A 20,399-nucleotide genomic window follows, 5' to 3' on the forward strand; every position below is an offset into this window, starting at 1 on the left:
TATAAAACTATATCAAAATAATAATCATTCTTTGAAACCTATTAGATATATACAAATACTAAACCCCCATGTTTTTTTGTATTATTTATTTATTTTTGGTTGAAGAAATACAAAGTTGAAAAATATTTATAATAAAAAATTATAGATTTTATTTGAGTAGAAAGATATCGTACACCGCTCGTAAAAGAATAATTAAATGATGAACAAGAGATTTTGTGCCACAAAACTAAGTGGTCCTATATTCTTTTAATTCATGAAGATTAAGGTTTGATTTGCATTCTCTAATAGTGCATAAAATATGATACAACTCCACTGAAAAAAGAAGGAAATTTTTTTTTTTAAAGATTTTATATTATAAAAATTAATATAAAAGAGAAAAAGTAAGTAAGTCCTTTGCTATTAGAGTGTGAGTGTGATTCACTTTGCATTTTCTCTTGGTAGATTGATTTCCTCCACTCATTATAAATAATATAACTTGTCTCAATAATCTAATATGATATACAATAATATCATCTACTTAGCTTACCAAACCAATATGTATAGCAATTTGTTAAGTGGGGTAGATGATCCACTGAACCTCTGTGGACCTGTGGAATGTGGGATAGGTTTCTAGATGAATGTATTACTCGTTTTTTCTTTTCTTTTCTTTTCTTTAATCCATGACAAATATAGATGACTTATCTGTTTGGAGAAAATAATTCAAGTAGTTTTCTATAACTTTATTATCAGAAAGAAAAGAAAAAAAAACATTGGTTTACTTTTATATATTTTTGGTAAAATTATTCTTTATCTTCTTCTTTTGGGTAAGACAATTATTCCTTCATCTTCCCAGAAACCAAAATATAAAAATTAACTCTGTATCTAGAAGACACGGTTTATTGACAATGAAAGTGAAAAATTTTCACCAGAAAATGGAAGAGAGAGAGAGAGGAGAGGTCCCACTACCATTGGAGGAGAATTGAGGTGGAGAGAGAGGGGTCCCATTGGAGGAGAATTGAGGTGGAAATTCCAAAAACCATTTTCCAGGTGGAATTGGATTATATGTGGATAAGGAGAATATAAATACCGACCCTGCTCTGCAACTTCTCCTCATCCCCTCTCTACTCTGTCTCTGTGTGCTTTCTCTACTTTCTTTCTTTTTAGAGAAACCCAAGTTTGTGTTTGTAGATAAGAATCCGTCCAGATGGCCAGGGGAATCCTTCAAAAGATAGAAAAAGCTGATGAAGCAAGAAAAAGAAACCAAGGGCAACAACAACAACAAGAAGCTCCCATCTATGGAGATGTGTTGGAGACCATACTCACCCGCCTCACCCTGCTGGACGTAGTTGCAGCTTCTCGTGTATCCCAGTCATGGCGAGGTGCAGTCTCCACATCCCTCCAGATATCTCCTCGCGTTAAGCCCTGGTTCATCGTCTATGTCCTCCACCACCGCAACCATTCCATTACCTCCGCCTCCGCTTTCGACCCTGCCTTTCGCGTTTGGCATCGTATCGACATCGCCGACACCCACCACTTCACCACCACCACTAACTCCTTCTCCTCCGCCGCCCCAGCTCTCCGATCCTCCCATTCTCAACACCTTCTCTACAAGCTTTCCTCCGGATCCTTCTCCTTCTCCTTCGATCCTCTACACCTCGATTGGCACCAAGCAGAAGCGCCGCTCGTCTGGCGTCAGGACCCCATCGTCGCACGTCTTGGCTCTCGGATCCTCGTCGCCGGCGGCACCTGCGATTTCGTCGACGATCCGCTCGCAGTGGAGATGTACGATACTAGATGCCGGAAATGGGAGGCGTGTGAGTCCATGCCAGTCCTGCTTAAGGACTCTGCCACCAGCACTTGGCTCTCCACCGCCGCCTCCAACAACAAGCTCTTCCTGCTGGAGAAGCGGTCTCACGTGATCTGCTCCTTCGATGCAGAGACTAAGACCTGGGGATCCACTTTCAATCTCAACCTGAGCACCAATGCATCTGTGGCTGTGTTTCACTCCATCATCGGATTCGCTGCTCGAGATCGGTTGGTCTTGGTGGGTTTGATCGGCGAACCGGGGGATTTGCAGGGCTTGGGGATCTGGGAAATCGATCAGCTCAGTTACGAGTGTAGGATGATAGGAGAGATGCCACGGATGATGGTGGAGAGTCTCAAGAACGCGAACTCTCGGCTCTCGACACCAAGTGCATCCATGGAGGGTGATCTGATCTACATCTATAACCCTTCTAACCCAGAACAGATATATTTATGCGACTTGAACGAGGGGAAGTGCCATTGGGATAATGTCCTAAATCTCATGGCGAACGCCCGCAATCGGATGCACAGATTCGTGTTCACATGCTCCCGAGTCGGGATGGGTGACCTTCAGAAGGCTATGGCAAGTGGGAACCGAAGATTGAGGGTGGAATCGGAGGAAGATGCCTTCTCCAGTTTCTGCTCTTCTCCATCTCCAAGGGCTGCTGCTGCTGCTCCTCTTATTCCTACTTCCTAGTTGAATCGAATCGAATCGAAGGAGGGTTTTGCCGAGAGATCTAAATTGAGTGGTGGGTTTGTCACCAATGGACCGAGTTCCTTAGTTCCTTTTCATGTGAATTGCTCTGCTAGATGAGTTTCACTTTTGAAGTGGGCAGTGAGCCAGTAGTGATCACGGGCATTGCAGAGTCTTGTGAGATTTTACAGTCTTGTATTGCTGCATCTCGACTGGGATAGAATGGAATCGATGATGATAACTTTGTCTATGTTTGTCATTTTATTTACTAAATAAATAAAGAAAACAGAGTTATCATGTTGCACCTTATTAAAGAGTTCATTGGCATCATTTTTAGGAATTCACACAGACTATCTATCAGTTATAGAGAGAGAGAGAGAGAGAACAGAAGTCCCCAGACCCCAACTTTCCATCTTTATCAATCTCACATCAGTTGGTTAACTGCTTCAGAAGAAGCTCTTCGCAAGTACTAAAGAAGACGACGACGTCGTAAGCAAACACTTGGCGGTTAACTAACGGTCGTCAATAGTAACAATACCGAAAAAAAATAAAAATAAAATGAAAGTGTGAAACAAGGGATGAAAGAGTCAAATTCAATAATAAGAAAATACAAGTTTCTTATACAAGGGATGACAATTTAAGACTCAGGGCGACCAACATGGTCATACATGGTGTATTTTTTTTCCATTTCTCATCAAACAGTAAAACTAAGTTTAAAGACTACTTGGAACGCACAAGGCTCGATCGATTTCAGTGTTGTGCAATACTGTGTTGCAAACAATCGAGATCTTGTTCGTAAGATCTCATTCGTAATGAACGGTTCATATTTAAATTTCGACCATTTGATGTAGATACTGTGCAGCACCCAAACAATTTCGAAACACGCTTACTCGACATTTACCTTATCTATCCTTGATTTCCTTCTGCATGAAATTCTATATTCTGAAAATGGGGAACATTTTTAGTGTATTCTGTGCATGCTTGCGACGTGTCCATCTCTAGACCAAGAGAAAAGAAATGTTTTGAGGGCTTGCTTCTGCTTGGAACAGTAAAATTCATGCGCATCCAATTTGTTTCATGGCGGATTCAACTGCATGAGAATGGATTACTTAACTAAGCATGCTGTAGTACAGGAATCCACACCTAATAATTATAAAATTATCAAATAATTCTGGGAAAATCAAACACAAGCTAGAGAGCTAGTGATTAACAACGTTTTATTCTCCCCAAAAAAATAATAATTTAACAATATCTTTTCGAACTAAATTTTTGTTTATTAGATTTCTATTCCTTCCACCTTCTTAGTTCTTGCCCTTTGGTAAGAGTTAGAGTTTATTTTTATTTTTTTTGCGTAAAAGTTTATTAATTTTCTCATGTAATCTAATAACGAAAAGTTAATGTGTGAAATAAGACTATTGTCTTTTCTAGAGGGCTTATTCACTTTTGCATTTTTATTAATGAAACAAATATTTAATATATGGTTCACCTCTCTTTCTCTCTACACTACTATTACTAATAATAACAATAAAATTATTATACTGGGTAGGTTTGGGCAGTGGCTTTTCTCTTTCAGAAAATCATTTGTGTATTTAATCACCGCCATCATAATTAATCTCATTTAGCCTAACTAGTACACTAATAATAAATCTACATACAAATTAAGACAATGAATCCATCACCTTAGGGATCTCACATCACTCCCATGAAAGGAGGAAATTAATATTTATCAAAGTCAACTTGCTGATGTGTTCTATTGCCCTGCTCACTTGAGGAGGTTGGTTGATCGACTGCCATCCCAGTAGTAGTAGAGAACTCTTAATAAAACTCAAGGTTGGGGGGACCAAATTCACATTATTTTATTCTTTTAGAATTGAAATTTACCTAGACCGGCTTATGTGCACTTTAACTACATTCTCAAGAAATTAATTTTTTTATATATAATTTAAATATAAGACGGGATGAAGCCCTAACCCAAAGAGGACCAAATGCAGATTTTTTTTTATCAACTCTTAATTAAGGAATTAACCGAGTTGATTAATATTTACGACTCCTGCTAGCTAGGTCTTCCACTCTTAACGAGTTTCTTTCCATCGAGCGCCTGTAGCTCAGGGGATAGAGCACTCTTAACGAGTTTTCTTCCATCAAGCGCCTGTAGCTCAGTGGATAGAGCGTCTGTTTCCTAAGCAGAAAGTCGTAGGTTCGACCCCTACCTGGCGCGTAAATAACATTTATTTTGCAAGGTTTGATTTTTATCCCTATTATTCTAGGGCTAATGGGCCAATTAAGAACCAAAGTCTCAATTTTTGAAACCTTTTCTATAAATCAAAATCAAACTGAATGGATTAAATTCAAACCTCTTTAGTATAAAAGAGAAAGAAGTAAAGCATGGTGTTATTTGGTATATAGACTATGAAGAATGAAAGGAATACACAGATGGCATGGATCTTTATGTTTAATATCTTATTTTCAAAGGCAATTTAATAAAAATCTAATTTCTTATTCTGGTTGGCTTCCTTGAAATTAATACCTAAATTAGTAGTTGCAAGTTGCAACAACCCACCTCCTCACTCCTCACTCCATGATTTATCTAGTCCAAGAAACTTTTCTTGTCCATTTCATCAAAAGAGAGAAAAAAGAAAAAAGAAAAAGAGAGCTTTCTTGTCCACTTACACAAGTCGATGTGCCGTGGTGAATCTGTCTGCTTTGCAGTCTTTTTCGGTAGCTAATTGGAACTTGGAAGATAGTGGATCTTGAAATGTTGCTGGTCCATTCCATTTCCATCCCACTAGCTGCTGCTGTCACTCTCTAGCTTTTCAGATCGATAGATAGATAGATAGATAGATCCCCTAACATTAACATTTAGGTTAGAACCAAAATCGACAACAGTAAGTAAACAAGGAAAATGAATATGCTTTCTACCCTAAGCATGATGCAAATTGCAAACTAGTAGGTGTGTATCATGGAAGGGATTTTGGTGAGCTCTTTTTGTCTGCAACTTTACCCATGCTGGAGTTGGACCAACACAACACGTTTCATGGCTTCTTTCGGCACGCAACTTTCTAGTCGAACGCGTGACTCACAGGCCACAGCCCCACTTGCCATTCCCATCCATCTATCCATGATTGGATCTTGAAATGAACACCACCACCCCCTCTGCCCTCTGCCCTCTGCCCTCTGGCCTGCCTCTTGCCATATTCTATTTCAAAACTTCCTTTTTATTTTTCCATCAACTTCTCACCTTGTATTGGTTTCAAATCTTGACACGGCACCATTTCCTTATTTTTCAATGAACCATAATAGTGTTCCATACTTCCATGGACTCTCTTGCACCTGGATTCATATGTTCCAGTGTCTTTTACACACTGATCCATATTATGTAATAGGTGTTCTAGGAGACTTTCATCTTTATAGTCTACATCAGAATAGTGACATTTTTTATCCATTTTAAAATTTACATAGATGTTTTTTATTCTCTCAAAGTCTTGATTACCCACCCAAAAAAAAAAAAAAAGTCTGGATTTAAGTCAACCTCTGACAGGTTCAGTGCTAGTAGGCTTCCTAGAAATATAAAGTGAGTAAAGGAGAAACAGTTCTAGATGCTTACCAAAATGTAACTGGGAGGAATAGTTGCTGTCGATTTGTCGGCGAGTGCTTTCCCTTTTTTATCATTTGCAATGGAGTTAGTACACCAGGCCTTTTTCTTTTCACTTTCTCCTTTAAATCTCGCCATGGCTTCTTATTTTCACACTTGCAGTTCAACATTTGCAACATTCAGAATCTAAAAAATTCATCTGACGCGCCACATCTCCCTGGGAGAAAGTGTTCTAGCAAGACTTGAACATGAAACTAAGTAAAGGCCTTGCCCTGTACACACACAAGAAAAGGAAGAAAGAACTGTCAAATTCCCCTGGTGAATGGGCTTTGCTTAATGGGCAGGAACTAGACGAGATGTTGAACTGATAAAATACAATCTGGGGGTTTGGTAAGAGGAGGAAATTTTTGACAACCAGGGAATGCTTCTTATGCTAAGAGCTGTTGCATTAGGATAATGGGAAGATATCACAGGGAAACTATGATTTCAAAATGTTAAACCTGTTTGTTATTGTTACAGCACATGACTTGGTTAGTGTTGACCCAGTTCTAATAAAGCAACCCATTCCTAGTAATTAATCTGCTTCCAGCAACAAAAAAAGATTAATTAGTGAATAATAACCCAAGTAAAGAAAATGTCAAATTAGTGACTTACAATGAATCGTTCTGCCATTCAGTTGAAAAGCCTATCTGAGTTATATGAACAAGTAAACCAACTTCAAGAATTAATGAAACATAAAATCTTAGTGCTTTATATTTACAGATTTCAAGTACAGTCAACCTCCACTATGAATGGTACTAGGAATTACAGCTTCAGACAGTTTTATTGTATCTTCTTTAAATGCCTATAATCTAGATTGCAATACCCCAACCAAGCAATGTTTGAGAACAGTAGGACATCCAGGAGCTCTCTAATCACAACCGACCATTAGCTGCCTTATAGTTCCAAATGGCTTTTCCCGTTGATAATTATCACTTGTGAACCAGCTAATGGGAAGACTATTAACTTAAAAGCTCCTACTCCACTGAAAAAACTGTAGGAAGTTTTACTTGGATGAGAAAATGGCTTCTAAATCGCTGTACAAGTTTTTTGACCTCCTTGACTTATAGTCTGATGACGAACTTAATGATGAACTCCCACTCCTCTTGCTGCTCCAAAACCCACTTCTCTGTGTCTGATGACTAGTTGTATGTGTCTGACTAGTTGATGGATCTTTTGAGGTACTTGTCTGTGTCTGACTAGTTGAAGGATCTTTTGAAGCATTTCCATACTCCTTACTGAAGCTAGCTTTAGCCATTCCTCTCAGTCGTCTTATCCATGGTATATCAGGTGTACCTGAACTTTTGCTACCAGAAATCCTCTCATGGTCTCCTGAAGTAACGGAACCTTCTTGTTCCTCCCCCCCAGACTGATTCAAGGGGAACACATTATCCAGGTTATTAAGCAGATCCCCAGGGATCAAAATCAACAATAATCCAAAATACACAGTTTTTAATCCTGAAAACAAAGATTTGGTTTTACCCAGTCGCAGAGTCTGTCTATACAGTGCATACCATTCATTGATCATCTGTGCAGCAAATCCAATCAAGAAAAGAGAGATCATGAAGATTCCGATTCTTGTTTCTTCACGTGATGAGAGTTCCTTACCTGGGAGTACCAGAAATGTAGAGAAGATTCCGACTTCACTGCCAATTGCAAGGATCTCTACTAACTGAACCCTTTTCTTTATAAAGGGTTTCTTCAACAATATAAAGAAGAGCTGAAATGAGGTGATGCATAGCAACGTTAATGCAGGAGTCCTGGATGAAATGTCTTTCGAGTGAGCACCAACGACAATTCCAAGCACAAAACGCTTAATATTTTCAAGAAAAAAATAGTATATTCTGAGAATGCCGAAGAGCTTCTGGATAAAAGGTGCCTCTGCATCTTCAGTTTCATCATCTGAGGCGATGATGCGGTCACCCTGCTTGCCAGGATTTCCCCCAGAGAATTGTGAGAGCATGTACTTTGGAGGGCCCCTCAGATCCTCAAACAAAGGACCAAACATTGTTGAATAAATAGAGTTCGGCTGGTTCTTCCATGTCCATTGGCCTCTCTTACCAGGACCCAAGGTCACTCTGACAATTTCTTGATACCAGTGAAATTTCTGGCCTTCTTGATGAACTTCTTTATACTGAAGTAGATTACCTATTGTTATCCCACCAGATAGAAACAGCAGCAAGGCCAGTAGTAGACAAGATTCAACTCCCAACAGCAGAACACCAACTATAACCCCTGAAGCAGTTCCACCTTGAGAACCCAAGAAGTATGATCAGTTCAGCAACAGTATGACAAAATATTTGAGCAAAAAGCTAACCCTGAAAAGCTGATGAAAACAAATAGCAGAGTATCAAACATACCGAAGAATCATAACATCACAAAATACATATTTAGCTTGAGTCTCAAGAAGAATCCTTTCTTTTTAATAGAAAAGGATTTGGGTTGGTATTTCTTTTGCAGCCAAATCTTGTAGTGATATTCTAGGAAAGCTTACTTTGGGAATCCCAATCTACTACATTTGGTTTGCTTGCAACCCTTGTTGGTGGACTCCAAATCTAGGATCCTTTAGCAGATTCTGGATTCTATCAGTTTTTATGTAAAAAATAAGAATCATGTTGCCCCCTTCTGGTATGCAGACACCCCTAGAAATTCTACTACTGCTACTAAATCCTTTGAGGACCTTACTCCCTCTACTTTGTAGGCTGATGCTTTCTCCCTCGTGTATAGGTAACACTTTGTATTTGTATTTCACCTTCCAGCGCGAGGACGTGCGCAGGGGGGGGTGGCTTCATCTTGTTTTACTACTGGGTAATAAATTCTTTGTTAACCAAATTTTGACATCACTGAATTCATAAATCGATATCCAAGTGGCACACCAACCTATTATTGTGTATCTCTATTTATTTCTGACTCAGAATACAAGAAGTTCTTTACTTTTAAGGAGGACACAAACACACACACATAAAAAAGAAACCCCACAGGAATCTTATCATTCATGATACCTTTAATTATAGCCGCTGAGGCCTGGCAGACACAGGGCTGTGAAAGAACTATCAGAAATATCTCAAACCTTGGAAAAATGAGTGCTCCATAGGAACCTTGTTTTTCTGAACTCTTCTTTCTGAGTCTTAGGATAAAAAGGAGAATGACATGCAGAAGAATTAAGCTGCCACCAATTACAGATAACCAGAATATGTTTCTATTGAATTCTCCCCACCTACAACAAACATAATACAGAAAGAAAATGTTTAAATCATATTCCAATCTCTAGTGACCAAAATAATGAATTTCCAGTTACGTCAATTACCAGAGTACTAATTTTTGGTCCTCCGCATCTATATTTGAGAAATCTCAACTCTAGCAAGGTATCTGATTATAAAGGATAAATAAAAAAGCCATACCCAATGAACAAGGCTACCATGTTTAGCAGGGTCTGGGGAGGACAAGATGTATGCATCCTTAGTCCAATCTCAGAGAGGCTATTTCAGGGGTTGAACCCATGACCAAACATTCAGCAAGTGAGTACATGATCAACATGGCAAGCATGACGTCCAATTGGTTATGACAGATAATTTCTGGAAATAAATAAGGCTCTCTAAAAATTGGTTATCAATTACTATTAAGGATATGGGGAAAAAATTGCTAGCACCTAGACATTCCAATTAGATGTCAATTTCACAAGTTTCGTTGTTTGGTTACCTTGAACAGTTGAACCTGAAGAATTTCTGTTTTTGCATATATCAAAATCTCCTCTTAGATTGCAAGCAACTGAGGGAACTGAAGACCGTTGAGTGTTGCAATGAAATCTTACAATTTATATGCAAGCTTTACGCCAAAAAGACCACAACCTCACTTAAGTGAAGGTAAGGCCTCAAATAAGTGAAGCAAAACAAATTCATTATAACATTGAAAGACAATGATGAAATGAAACCAATCGAGTTTGAGGTATCGAATAAGTTGGCCCATTTTTCACTTCCCATATAATTGTTAAATAGTGAACTCGATTTTTTGAATAACGAATTAGTTGACATGTTTATGATTCTATCCAGGATAGGTTTTAGGCTTTTTAGTCTGGACTCTAGACCAAAGCATAAAGTTCAGATAACAAAAATTTAACAACTGCATGTAAAGTAGAAAAATCCAAATGGCTCACCCATTAGAATTGTGCTGGTCCAGGAGAAATGCAGCTTCAGGTTTCATATTTTGTCCCTGCAATTATAAAATGTATTACATCATTGTGAACAAAGCTTAGAGAATAAATAAGTCAAAATTACAGAAAGGGTTGCTAACCTCAAAATATGAATTATAGTCCTTGGGTGTAAGTGGCAAGCCACGCACTCTAGCAGACCTCTTATCTGCTGATTGCACGCTCTTGTAAATTCCCTTATGATTTTCCCTTATTACTGAAAGTTTACTGGCTGTGGGGTTTGAATCTAGAGTGACTGGCTGGACATGTCCACTTTCCCATGGAAACCTGAGATATGGAATAGTCCACTGCAAACCCCTCGCAAATTCATAATATTCAACTGGTACGGTAACAGCTAACCATCGGGACAGTGCAAGGACCTGAATGTGGCAAGCAATCCTCTGTCTCACAAAAAAAAAAAAATTTGGTGGGGGGGGGGGGGGGGGGAGATAACTTCAATCAGATACGTCTTTATTGGAGATAACAGAATCACGAGAAGCTAAAATATCAAGATGAGACAAAAGAACTTCGAAGTATGATCTACCAGTCTTCTAGATCATACTGCTATAGGCAATCAGGCGACTTAAAAAGCTTGTCCAGGAGCTGAAAAAAATATTAGATGACACACTAAGGCTTGAACCCCACCCATCCTCTTTCTTTTTTTTGCCGGGGGGGGGGGGGGGATTGTCATACTGAAGCTAGCCCTTAGACAGTTCCTGTCTGGTAAATAATCACAGAAATACCATGAGTAACCAGCAAATTTGAGGGAAGTCAAGCAGAAATGCAGCAGTCAGATTTGATCCCAGGGTTTGTAACCTAGACATACAAGTGTGTTTAATAATTAGTCTGGTTGATTGTGGAAGAGAAGCAGCAACTTTTAAGTTTTTTTTTTTTTGGGGGGGGGGACACTTTTAGAAATTCATGACATTATATATAATATTTTCTTATAATACTGCTTCAGAATTTGCTATAAGAGTTCAGGGTTAAAATACTAAACTAAGTGTAGCTACATTCATCTGGACTAACTTTTCAGGACGCTTGAAATTTATTCATCTGAATTTGCTGCCTGACCTATCAGAGATGGCTTTGATAGGCTTCTTTTTAGATTAAAAATAAATAAATAAATAAACAACCAACTCATAACAGAAGCTAGAGAGAGAGATATTGACTAACTCAACAAAAGAATGTCTTTTTTCTTCCAGGGGGAGGGGGGCTTGGTGCAATGTTTGGTAGGCCACAGTTATAGCATGAGGTCAAAGCATCAAAACAGCATCTCGGAAAAAAATTGCTGGGGTAAGGCTGCATGGGGAAATTGCCCTTCCGACTCTGCTTGTGCGGAAGCCTTCAGCACCGGATTCACCCCTTCCCAAGGGGCAGCAAGGCAGCCTCCTTTGAGGAGCTTTCTTTCTGTAATGCATCTATTTTCTTAATTTTTTCATTCTTATTATATACTAAATAATGTAGTGTCTTCCTTTCCTCCTTATCAACAAACTATTGTTATTTTATTAAGAAGGAAGAAAGTGAGAGTGAGTGTGTGAGAGAGAGTGTCCTGTACTTTTCTTTGCGAAAACCTAGATAGAATTCCTAAGCACATAAAACGTGACTTTATGAAGATTAACCAACATTTATTTCCTATAAATAGATACATCGAAATGTAAAGAAAACAATCCATCTCACATAGTTCACCAAGAAATTGATCATAAATAAAGTCTCCAAAAAGTTTTTTTTTTAAGAGGAAAAAAAAAAAAAAAAAAAGAAGAAGAAGATAGCAACAAAACTAGAGATTATTTTCCCCTTCTTTTGCACACAATAAATGGGAAACTTTCTGTGCCTCAGTTCAAAATTCATAAATCCACATCTTATATGAAAAGAAGTGATAACTTTGTTTTTGTGAATTAAGTTGCAATTTGCAAATAGAATTCTTAAACCTATAACTGAGAAGCAGGCAAATACAAAAATAACCAGGTAAGAGTTTTACAAAGGTTGGGATAGTACAAAAAGATTCCTCGTAGGATCAGATGTCAGCAAAGGCAACCGAGAAAATGCCCCGACTGATTGAAGGCTTGCCGTAGAAATTGTAAGCAATCCTGCAGCTGAAGAAGTTACTGCAAAAGCAGTAGTTGCAAAAATGGAGAAAACTGAAGATACCGAAGGCACTGAATCTGTAAAAATTTTGCAGATATGTTATCATATCATCAAAACCAAATGACCTAATAAAGGAATGGGAAAAAAAACAGGAAAAAAAATGCTAATTCAAGCTGCAATAAATTTGTAGCAGCCATGATGATACAGATTGAAGATGAATACAAAATGCTAAACATCCTTAATGCAACTCAATAGGGCTAATGCCAATCAACAAAAACCTACATCCCAAAAATAACAGTAAGATGGATTAAAGTCCTTACAGTGCTTCACTTGTAGAGTATTTGATGCCAGATTTCTGTTTCCTGCAACATCTGCAGCTATATTTTCAGGAACATGGATGGATACAATTGTGTTAGTTGCATGTACATCTACAGCATATGTGCTCCAATCAATTTCCCGAAAGCTGCAAAAGGTAACAGAGTATTAGGAGAAAAAGGGAAGGAAGACTAACAGAAATTCTTGAGCAATATCACTGGAAAAACAATACATTATTGGACATTTTGACCATTTGAGATGTTACATTAATGCATTCACATGTTTGTACCAAGTACTAAATATATTTTATGCATCTGAAAGAGGAGTAGGCTGAGGAGGAGAAACTACTACATGTGAAAGATTTAAGGAATCTGGAAGCAGTAATGAACTATTAAATATTAATGAAAACTAAAAATCTGAATAGAAAAATTCAGCAAAGATTTTTAAGAAAGAAAAAAAAACAGATCTGCTTAACTCCTAGAAAAACATTTGCTAGCCCTTTTAAAGAAAAAATATAAATTAAACTGTCTGGTAAATGTTGGAAATATTAGCATTGTATTGGTTTTTAAATTTAAAGTTTCTGAAACCCTCCTTCCCTTGTTAGCCACTGGCTCTCTCTTATCAGGTCATATATACATTCCTTCATCTTCAATCAGTAAGCAAGACTGCATAAAAAAGTCCTAAAGCATGATCTTGAAACTGTGTGGCTTTATATTAGGTCCTTCAAAAATATGTCTGCAAGTTTTTTAGAATCATTTGGTTTAAAATAACAACTTCCTAACTGCAGCAGACTAAAACAAATTGATAAGAGTAACTTGCCTCTGCAAATGGCCGCCTAAAATTGAAACTGCCGAATGATTAAAGCCAAATATGGGCTTTCCGAACTTTATTAGCACTGGTACACTGGATTCTCCAGTCCTCATGTTAGAAGTTGTGGTCAATCTCACCGTAGGCCTTTGACGATCTGTCATTTCATAATCCACACCCATGAATACATAAAAGGGAGACCATGAATCTTAAAATAGTATTTATAGAAGTGGGCCATGCATCAAAGATTTCAGCAGTTGATGAAGACATTATAATTTCCTAAGTAACACAGTTTCCTTAATCCATTTGAACAGAGTCCCCCCACCCCCCCAAAAAAAAAAAAAAAAAAAAAGGACAAATGTTTTTTTATAATTACAGATGATCCACATACGTTTTCAAGATACTGTTTCGACCTTGAAAATGTTAAAGTATCTTTACATTCTGCAAACTGATAAAATTGTAACTCCAGAACAAGGTTATAGGTAGTTCACAATTTTTTTTGGCAATTCTGGAAAATGGAAATTTCGAATAACCCAACAACTACAATGAACAAATTAAGAATTAACAGAAGGTTCCTATGTACATGAGTATTAAAAAAAATACGTTCTCTGGACCAAGTAATTTTAAGCATATAGAGAAAATAGTTTGTATTCTAAAGCTAAATTTTTTTCTAAAGAATCTGACAGCTTATAATTGACCTTCCAGACAATCATAATTTCAAATGCTGGAAATCTCATTAGTTCAAATTTTAAAAATTGGCAAATAGCTGCTAATCCACAATGGGGGGAAAAAATCACTTCCATTTATCAGTACAGGAGTTACCATAGAGGAAAGTGACCGAAGCTGTCGGAGAAACTGGCGTCCCATATCTGCTGATTATAGAACTTGAGTTTAAGCTTATAGTAACAACAGAAATATGTGATATATTCTTAACCTGTAAAGAGTGTTTTTAGGTTAGATGCCAGATGATGTTAGAACTCATAAATTCATAACTAGCAATCTGGCATTGGTATGCTAGACTTGAACTAAAGATTTACCACAGAAGATACATAAATTACTGAAGAGAGAGCTACATTCTGGCATAAAATGGCAAACTAAAATCAAAAGGAAGTAGAGGATATGAACAGTTAATTCTATGAAGAAAAAACTCACAAGAAAACCAAATCGGCGATTTCCAAGGCTGTTCCCATTAGTAGGAACAAGCACGCCCTGATTTATTTGAAGAGAAGCAAGAATGTCCGCAGATGAGTTAAGAACAGGATCTGAGAAGTTCAAATACACCCTTAGGTTCTTAGAACTGTTCGTTGCCTTGACTGTTCTGGTTTCACCATTGATTTGCAGAAGCTGTTCAGGAATGTCAGTTCTCAGGTTCAAAATCGCATTTCTTCTATCTGAATAACAAACCAAAAGCAAGAAAGTGTGTTGAAAAGGCACACATGAAAGACAAATTCCTATAAATTGATTTCAGAACTTAGTCTACAACTATCCGGAGTTCAACTTTAAACAACTTGGTACTACAGCAGAGTAGTTACATAGTTCTACAAAATAAAAATTGAAAACCAGAAATACAGCAAGAAGTTTATTCTTTTGCGTAGAAGTTCTTTATGTTATTCCATTAAAAGTAAACCAAACTTTGAAGCTGTTTCACTGTAGAGGGAGCATGAATTCGCATTACTTACCGAAGTGTACGAAGAAACTTGAGTTTGCACTCCTCTTAAACTGGTTACCAGCACGGTCAGTACAGAAATTCTTATCCATAACCAGTATTATTCGCCCATATTGGACGCTAGATGATAAACCCACAACAACAGAAAAATTGAGATTTGGATGAAGGATCTTGAGTGTACATGGAATGACTTGGCCAGCACCGTAGACAAGAAGCTGTAAGGAAAATTCACCGAGTATCTATCAGAAATTGTGCTAATGCACGTATTTACTTTGCTTTTGCCAGGTTTTACAATAAATTCTTATAGACAACCACTACCATTCACCCCACAATGCAATCTAGATGATAAATTAGCCAAAAACAAATTGAGGTCTGGCTGTAGAATTGAATTTAGATGGTCAACTTGCCCAGCACAATGGACACCAAGCTGCAAAGAAATGCAACACTTATTTGTCAGAAGTTGTTTCAATATGTTTGTCTGTCTTGTTTTTTCCTTTGCCTGACAGTTCAAAAGTTTATCAATACACCTATAGTTGAAGCACCAATTCCTGTAATGGAACAGTACTGGAAAAAAGCCTCACAAAAAAAATCTTTATTTATTTATCAGTGACTTAATTGCTCAAGGAGTCTGTATTAAATATGAGAAGATAGAAAAAGCATCATCTAAGAATGAGGGGAGAACTCCAAAGAGTACAGACCCCCACCAATAAGAAGGGAATAAAAACCTGAAACACCTTCTGCAGTATAACTTTAACACTCCAATTCAGTAGGAGCACAAGTATCTCCCATAAACACCTTAGAACAACCTTGGTAAAGAAATCACCGAGTTGACTAGCAGAACTGACAAACAGAGTAGAAACCAACTTCCACATCACAACATTTTTTATGACAGAATTAGTAGTTCAGTAGTTATGCAATACTGCCAATAAATATCTGACATGGGTACGAGGTGTTTGGCATGGTAGAACTTTGAAAAAGAAAATGGTTTAGTAGCATTCAAAGAAATTTAATAAGTAGGAAACGGGAAGGACTTTGATATGATATTCGTGGTAGGCAAATAATTACATGACGAAGCAACACAATGACACATACAGAGATAACTTGGTGTAAGTGATGTGAAGGTGTAGTTAAGATAAAGAGCAAGCTATTTTTTATCACGAACATCGTACAGTTCCTATGGATCCTTAAGGTTCATCTTTCCTTCACAGTAAACCTATATCTTGCCACATATGCATAAGTTAATTTAAAATAAAATAAAATAAGAATGAAAGAAGCACTTCATCTGGGTTTGTCCAACAAGAAGTAAAATCCAAACAATCACAGCAATGCTCACAGATCAACCATACCAATAAAAATTAAATGGCACTTAAACATGATATTTGGGGTTCTCTAGAGTCTAGACCTAAGCTCAAACATATTCTGCATGGTTTTATGCACAGGCAGAGGCTTCCCAATTTCTCATAACTGAAATTTTGAATTCTCTATTGCTCCTTCTATGTGGCAACATCCCTGTGCTTTTATCAAGAATGCTAGAAGTTGTTGATTGTTTTCCTTTTTTTGTCAAATTTCAATATGCTTAACTTCATTAAGTACAAACAGACAATGCAGATATTTCCAGAAATGCAATAGTTTTGATATATTAACTACTACCAGGAAACACAGCCCCAAAGGGAGCTTTCCTAGCTAGTTGTGATGACAAGTGTCCTGCAGGCATTTAACACATTTCCAAGAAAGGTTCTTTCCTAAAAAATGGAATGCATCATATATCCTAATCATAAACTTAGACTACAATGCTGCAAGCATTAGCATTTTATTATTGGAACATAAATACGTAAACTATTCAGTATGACCTTCCATTACCTTCTGTAATCAACCAAATTCATCATTCTTCTGGAAATATGAGTCGCTAAAAAGCCTACAATCCTAGGTGGTTATATGAACTGTACAAATGAAACTAAAACACACAAAAAATGAAAACCAACTACTCACATTGCAGGCATCCACAGAGCATGCAAAACCACCTCCTCCGATGCAGGGTTCGCTGAAGGAAATATATACAGTGACATTGAGGGCATTCGTAAGAGATGTTGCCGCTGTAACATATGCAGTTGGGGGAACAGTATCTGCAAAATGTAACAATAATGATATTGAGAAGAGGGCGTGGCATCACATCTGTTGCATCCAACTTTTTCCATATGGCCTATGATTGCCACAGGTGGAGCTTGGGAGCTAACTATTGCAACAGTGGCATCTAGTGGAGCTTTTGTAATAAAATTGTCAAGGGTATGAATTTTCAGGAGGGGATATGTCTCCTGAAAATCCTTCAAGAGCATTTGAGCTAGCCTGTAAGGGGTGACAAAGTTGTCAAGAAGTATGGCCTTTGGCCGGCTGCCACTACATTATGGCCTGAGGCCCATCATTATTTGTACACACTTCATGGTGATCCCATTAGAGAGACAGGATCATAGGTTGTAATGCTTTGCTTCATCTAACAAATGCGCTTTGATTTCCTTCCATATTATTATGCTTTGCTTCCCTTCTTTCCCTGTAACGAGCTTGTTTAGGCTTACTCCCACTTCTAGTGTGCTAGTAAGCGCTGCATGGATGCCCAACTGAGTCAACCTGGGCCTTCTAATTCATTCAGATTGACACAATTTGCCACGATCACATATTAATGTTCAAGTTCAATCCTCATAGATTAAAGTGCTTTCTAGCGTCTAGTCAAATTAAACCAAGAAGTTTAATGATAGCCCCAAATTTCATGAATTAAAGTAGATTTGGTTCATTATTGAGAATTCTCCATAATTTAAATGTTAGATATGAAAGATACAACAACTAGGGGAGGGCCTCGGCACAACAGTTGGTGGATCACAGTTGAAGCCCCCAGGTCAAGGCATCTAAACAGCCTCCCAACATAATTTGTTGAGGGTAAAGACTGCATAGGAAAACTGCCAACCCCCCCCCCTTACTCTGCTTGTGCATAAGCCTTCGGCACCGGGTTTGCCCTTTTATATGAAAAATACAATAAGTGAAAAAAAGATGAGGGACACGATCCTAACCGATGGTCCAGTTATAGCCAGTACAGCCAGGTCGTTGAGACCCATTGATGCAGACCTCAAATAAATGTCTTCCATCATGCAAGCCTGTGTATGAAGCTTTCCTGGTTTTGCAGTCTGAAGAGATCTGGTCATCCAGCTGCAAAAATGGCATGATAATCAAGGCTTACATAAAAGGTGCAAGGACAAGCAACAGAAAATAACAGCTTGATTGTTATACATTGAAGTCATACACTTCAATAATTCAAAATCTTTGGTCATAACGATCCCTCTATTCATATAGAAAGGTACACCATTCAATCTAACAAGGAAATTTAGGACAAATTAAATAAAATAAAATGAGCATGAAAAATCTCTGCCATATCATTTTCTTCTTTTTGTATGAACAAAAATCCATTACCAAAGGAAAGAGAGACAGGGGCTTGTTAACAAACAAATAACAACCAAACAAAAAAACAGTGTCTTTACAGAAAGGAAGACAAGGGCCTTTAAGAGGAAAGGGGAAGAACCCCTAAAAATTACAACGGACAGGCCAGGAAGGTGAACCAACGATAATTGCCTCACTATTACAAGACTAATAGGGTACAGTTCACTGATAACCTTACTTAGAGGTAGTATCTCCACATTGCCGGGTAAGAAATAATCTAGGAAGGGCCCTCCTTGGGATAAAGAGGGGATCTCATGTCACACCAGCAGTAGAGATGAAGCTCTGGAAGTTGTATCTTTTCCTTTCTTTTTGTGTGTGATTGAGGGAAGGATGCAGGGTGAATTGACAAAGCCAACAAAGAATTACAGAGTGATTTGCAGGCCTGTCAGGGCTAAGAAGATGAGGTGTCAATAGGGTTAAAATTGGTAGACTTCCCACCTATTGAATACAAAAAAGCTCTGAATAGGCCATGGAAGACGAAACATATGGTCCATATGGAGACCTGGACCAAATGGACAAGGGTGTCAGTTGAGATCTCTATGAACTAGGGCAGGGAAACTGGACCACGAAAAGCTTAAAACCTCTAAAATCAATGAATACCCGATTTTGACAGAAACCAAAATAAAACAGTAACTTAACTCATCTGAGAAAATCACTTAAATTAATAAGTAGAATTGTAGAAATAGCATGAATAGAAACCACACTGTATAAGAAATGATGACGCCGATAAAGAAGAACCAGAACCTAAGAAGACCATCAACAGTGGAACAAAGCGTATAACAGCTCAAAAGAAAGAACAGAAGCGGGGAACCAACCTTGCACTTGACGCTACAATTCCTGCAAATGTCTCCATTTGGGCCCTCCAGAACTTCAAACACAAATGTAGCTGAAGTCTTAGAAGAGAATGCCTGAGGAGACTCCAGGAACCTCACAGAGAACTCAGAGCTATCACAGTTAATCCCCACTAACAACAAAGAGATAAAACCCAACAATAAAAATGCCGTCAGACCCATTTTCAGGGGAAAAAAAGAGGGAGAGTGTTTGAAGCTTCCACTGGGGGTAGCACCCCAAATCAAATCTCAGAAGAGCGGAGCTTATTTTAGCTTTGTCTGAAACTCTGAACAGCGTTAACCATAAGATCAGCGAAGTACAACGGGAAGGCCGTGCTGAAAGAGTGACAGGATAACGAATTGATGGCCAACGTTCACTAGAAGCTGATGAAGAAGACAAAAGAGTGGAATGAAGTTTCCATTTAGAGAAAACTCAGAGCTAATGATAACATAACGACTGATAAAATCATGGACATGGGTCGTTGATGAAGGCTTTGTTCGAGATAATTGCTAATGACTTGAGAGATGAAGCCAGTGAAGTGGTGAACCCACAATTATTATCCGAATACCAAAGGCCAGACGGAGTAAATATTTGAGAGAGTGTGTGACAGTGTGTGAATTATGATATGATTACACGGAGGTGGTGAGGTAAGGAGAAAGATCCCACATCCCAGTAAGTAAATAAAGGAACCAGAATCTGACAGACAGGGAAGCCGTCAGCATTGATACGTCAGGATTCAGTAATAAATGCACAGAGTAATAAATAAATAAATAATTTAAAACTTTTTTTTTGGCTGACTGGGACCCACAGGTTCAAGGTGAATGAATGGATGGACTTTTATTTACTGTAGCAGCTAGAGAATGCAGCCAAGGGTCAGGGTTTTAATAGATCCAAAGGTTGTGATAGAAGGTGTGAGAAT

General features: G+C 38.0%; 2 protein-coding genes and 1 non-coding gene across 3 annotated transcripts; 2 read left to right on the forward strand and 1 right to left on the reverse strand.

Annotated features, from left to right (window-relative positions):
- The first annotated feature begins 1,072 nt into the window (after positions 1-1,072).
- On the forward strand, positions 1,073-2,790 carry LOC149020633 (F-box/kelch-repeat protein At1g23390-like). Its single transcript, XM_089148852.1, has one exon. The coding sequence runs from the start codon at positions 1,184-1,186 to the stop codon at positions 2,477-2,479; it is 1,296 nt and encodes a 431-aa protein (XP_089004978.1). The 5' UTR covers positions 1,073-1,183; the 3' UTR covers positions 2,480-2,790.
- A 1,831-nt stretch (positions 2,791-4,621) lies between these two features.
- TRNAR-CCU (transfer RNA arginine (anticodon CCU)) lies at positions 4,622-4,694 on the forward strand. The gene has a single exon. It is a non-coding gene; the product is annotated as a tRNA-Arg (tRNA).
- A 1,944-nt stretch (positions 4,695-6,638) lies between these two features.
- On the reverse strand, positions 6,639-20,075 carry LOC149020635 (uncharacterized). The gene is made up of 13 exons (XM_089148853.1): positions 19,465-20,075; positions 18,226-18,361; positions 17,156-17,289; positions 15,180-15,381; positions 14,653-14,891; positions 14,323-14,434; positions 13,513-13,657; positions 12,699-12,841; positions 12,289-12,455; positions 10,398-10,694; positions 10,261-10,316; positions 9,110-9,324; positions 6,639-8,357 (listed from the first exon to the last, which is right to left on the reverse strand). The coding sequence occupies exons 1-13, from the start codon at positions 19,660-19,662 to the stop codon at positions 7,114-7,116; spliced, it is 3,288 nt and encodes a 1,095-aa protein (XP_089004979.1). The 5' UTR covers positions 19,663-20,075; the 3' UTR covers positions 6,639-7,113.
- Between the last annotated feature and the right edge of the window lie 324 nt (positions 20,076-20,399).

The sequence above is a fragment of the Hakea prostrata genome, chromosome 3 (genome assembly GCF_041222555.1).
Source record: "Hakea prostrata isolate BN-2017 chromosome 3, UWA_Hpros_2, whole genome shotgun sequence".
Lineage (NCBI taxonomy): Eukaryota > Viridiplantae > Streptophyta > Magnoliopsida > Proteales > Proteaceae > Hakea > Hakea prostrata.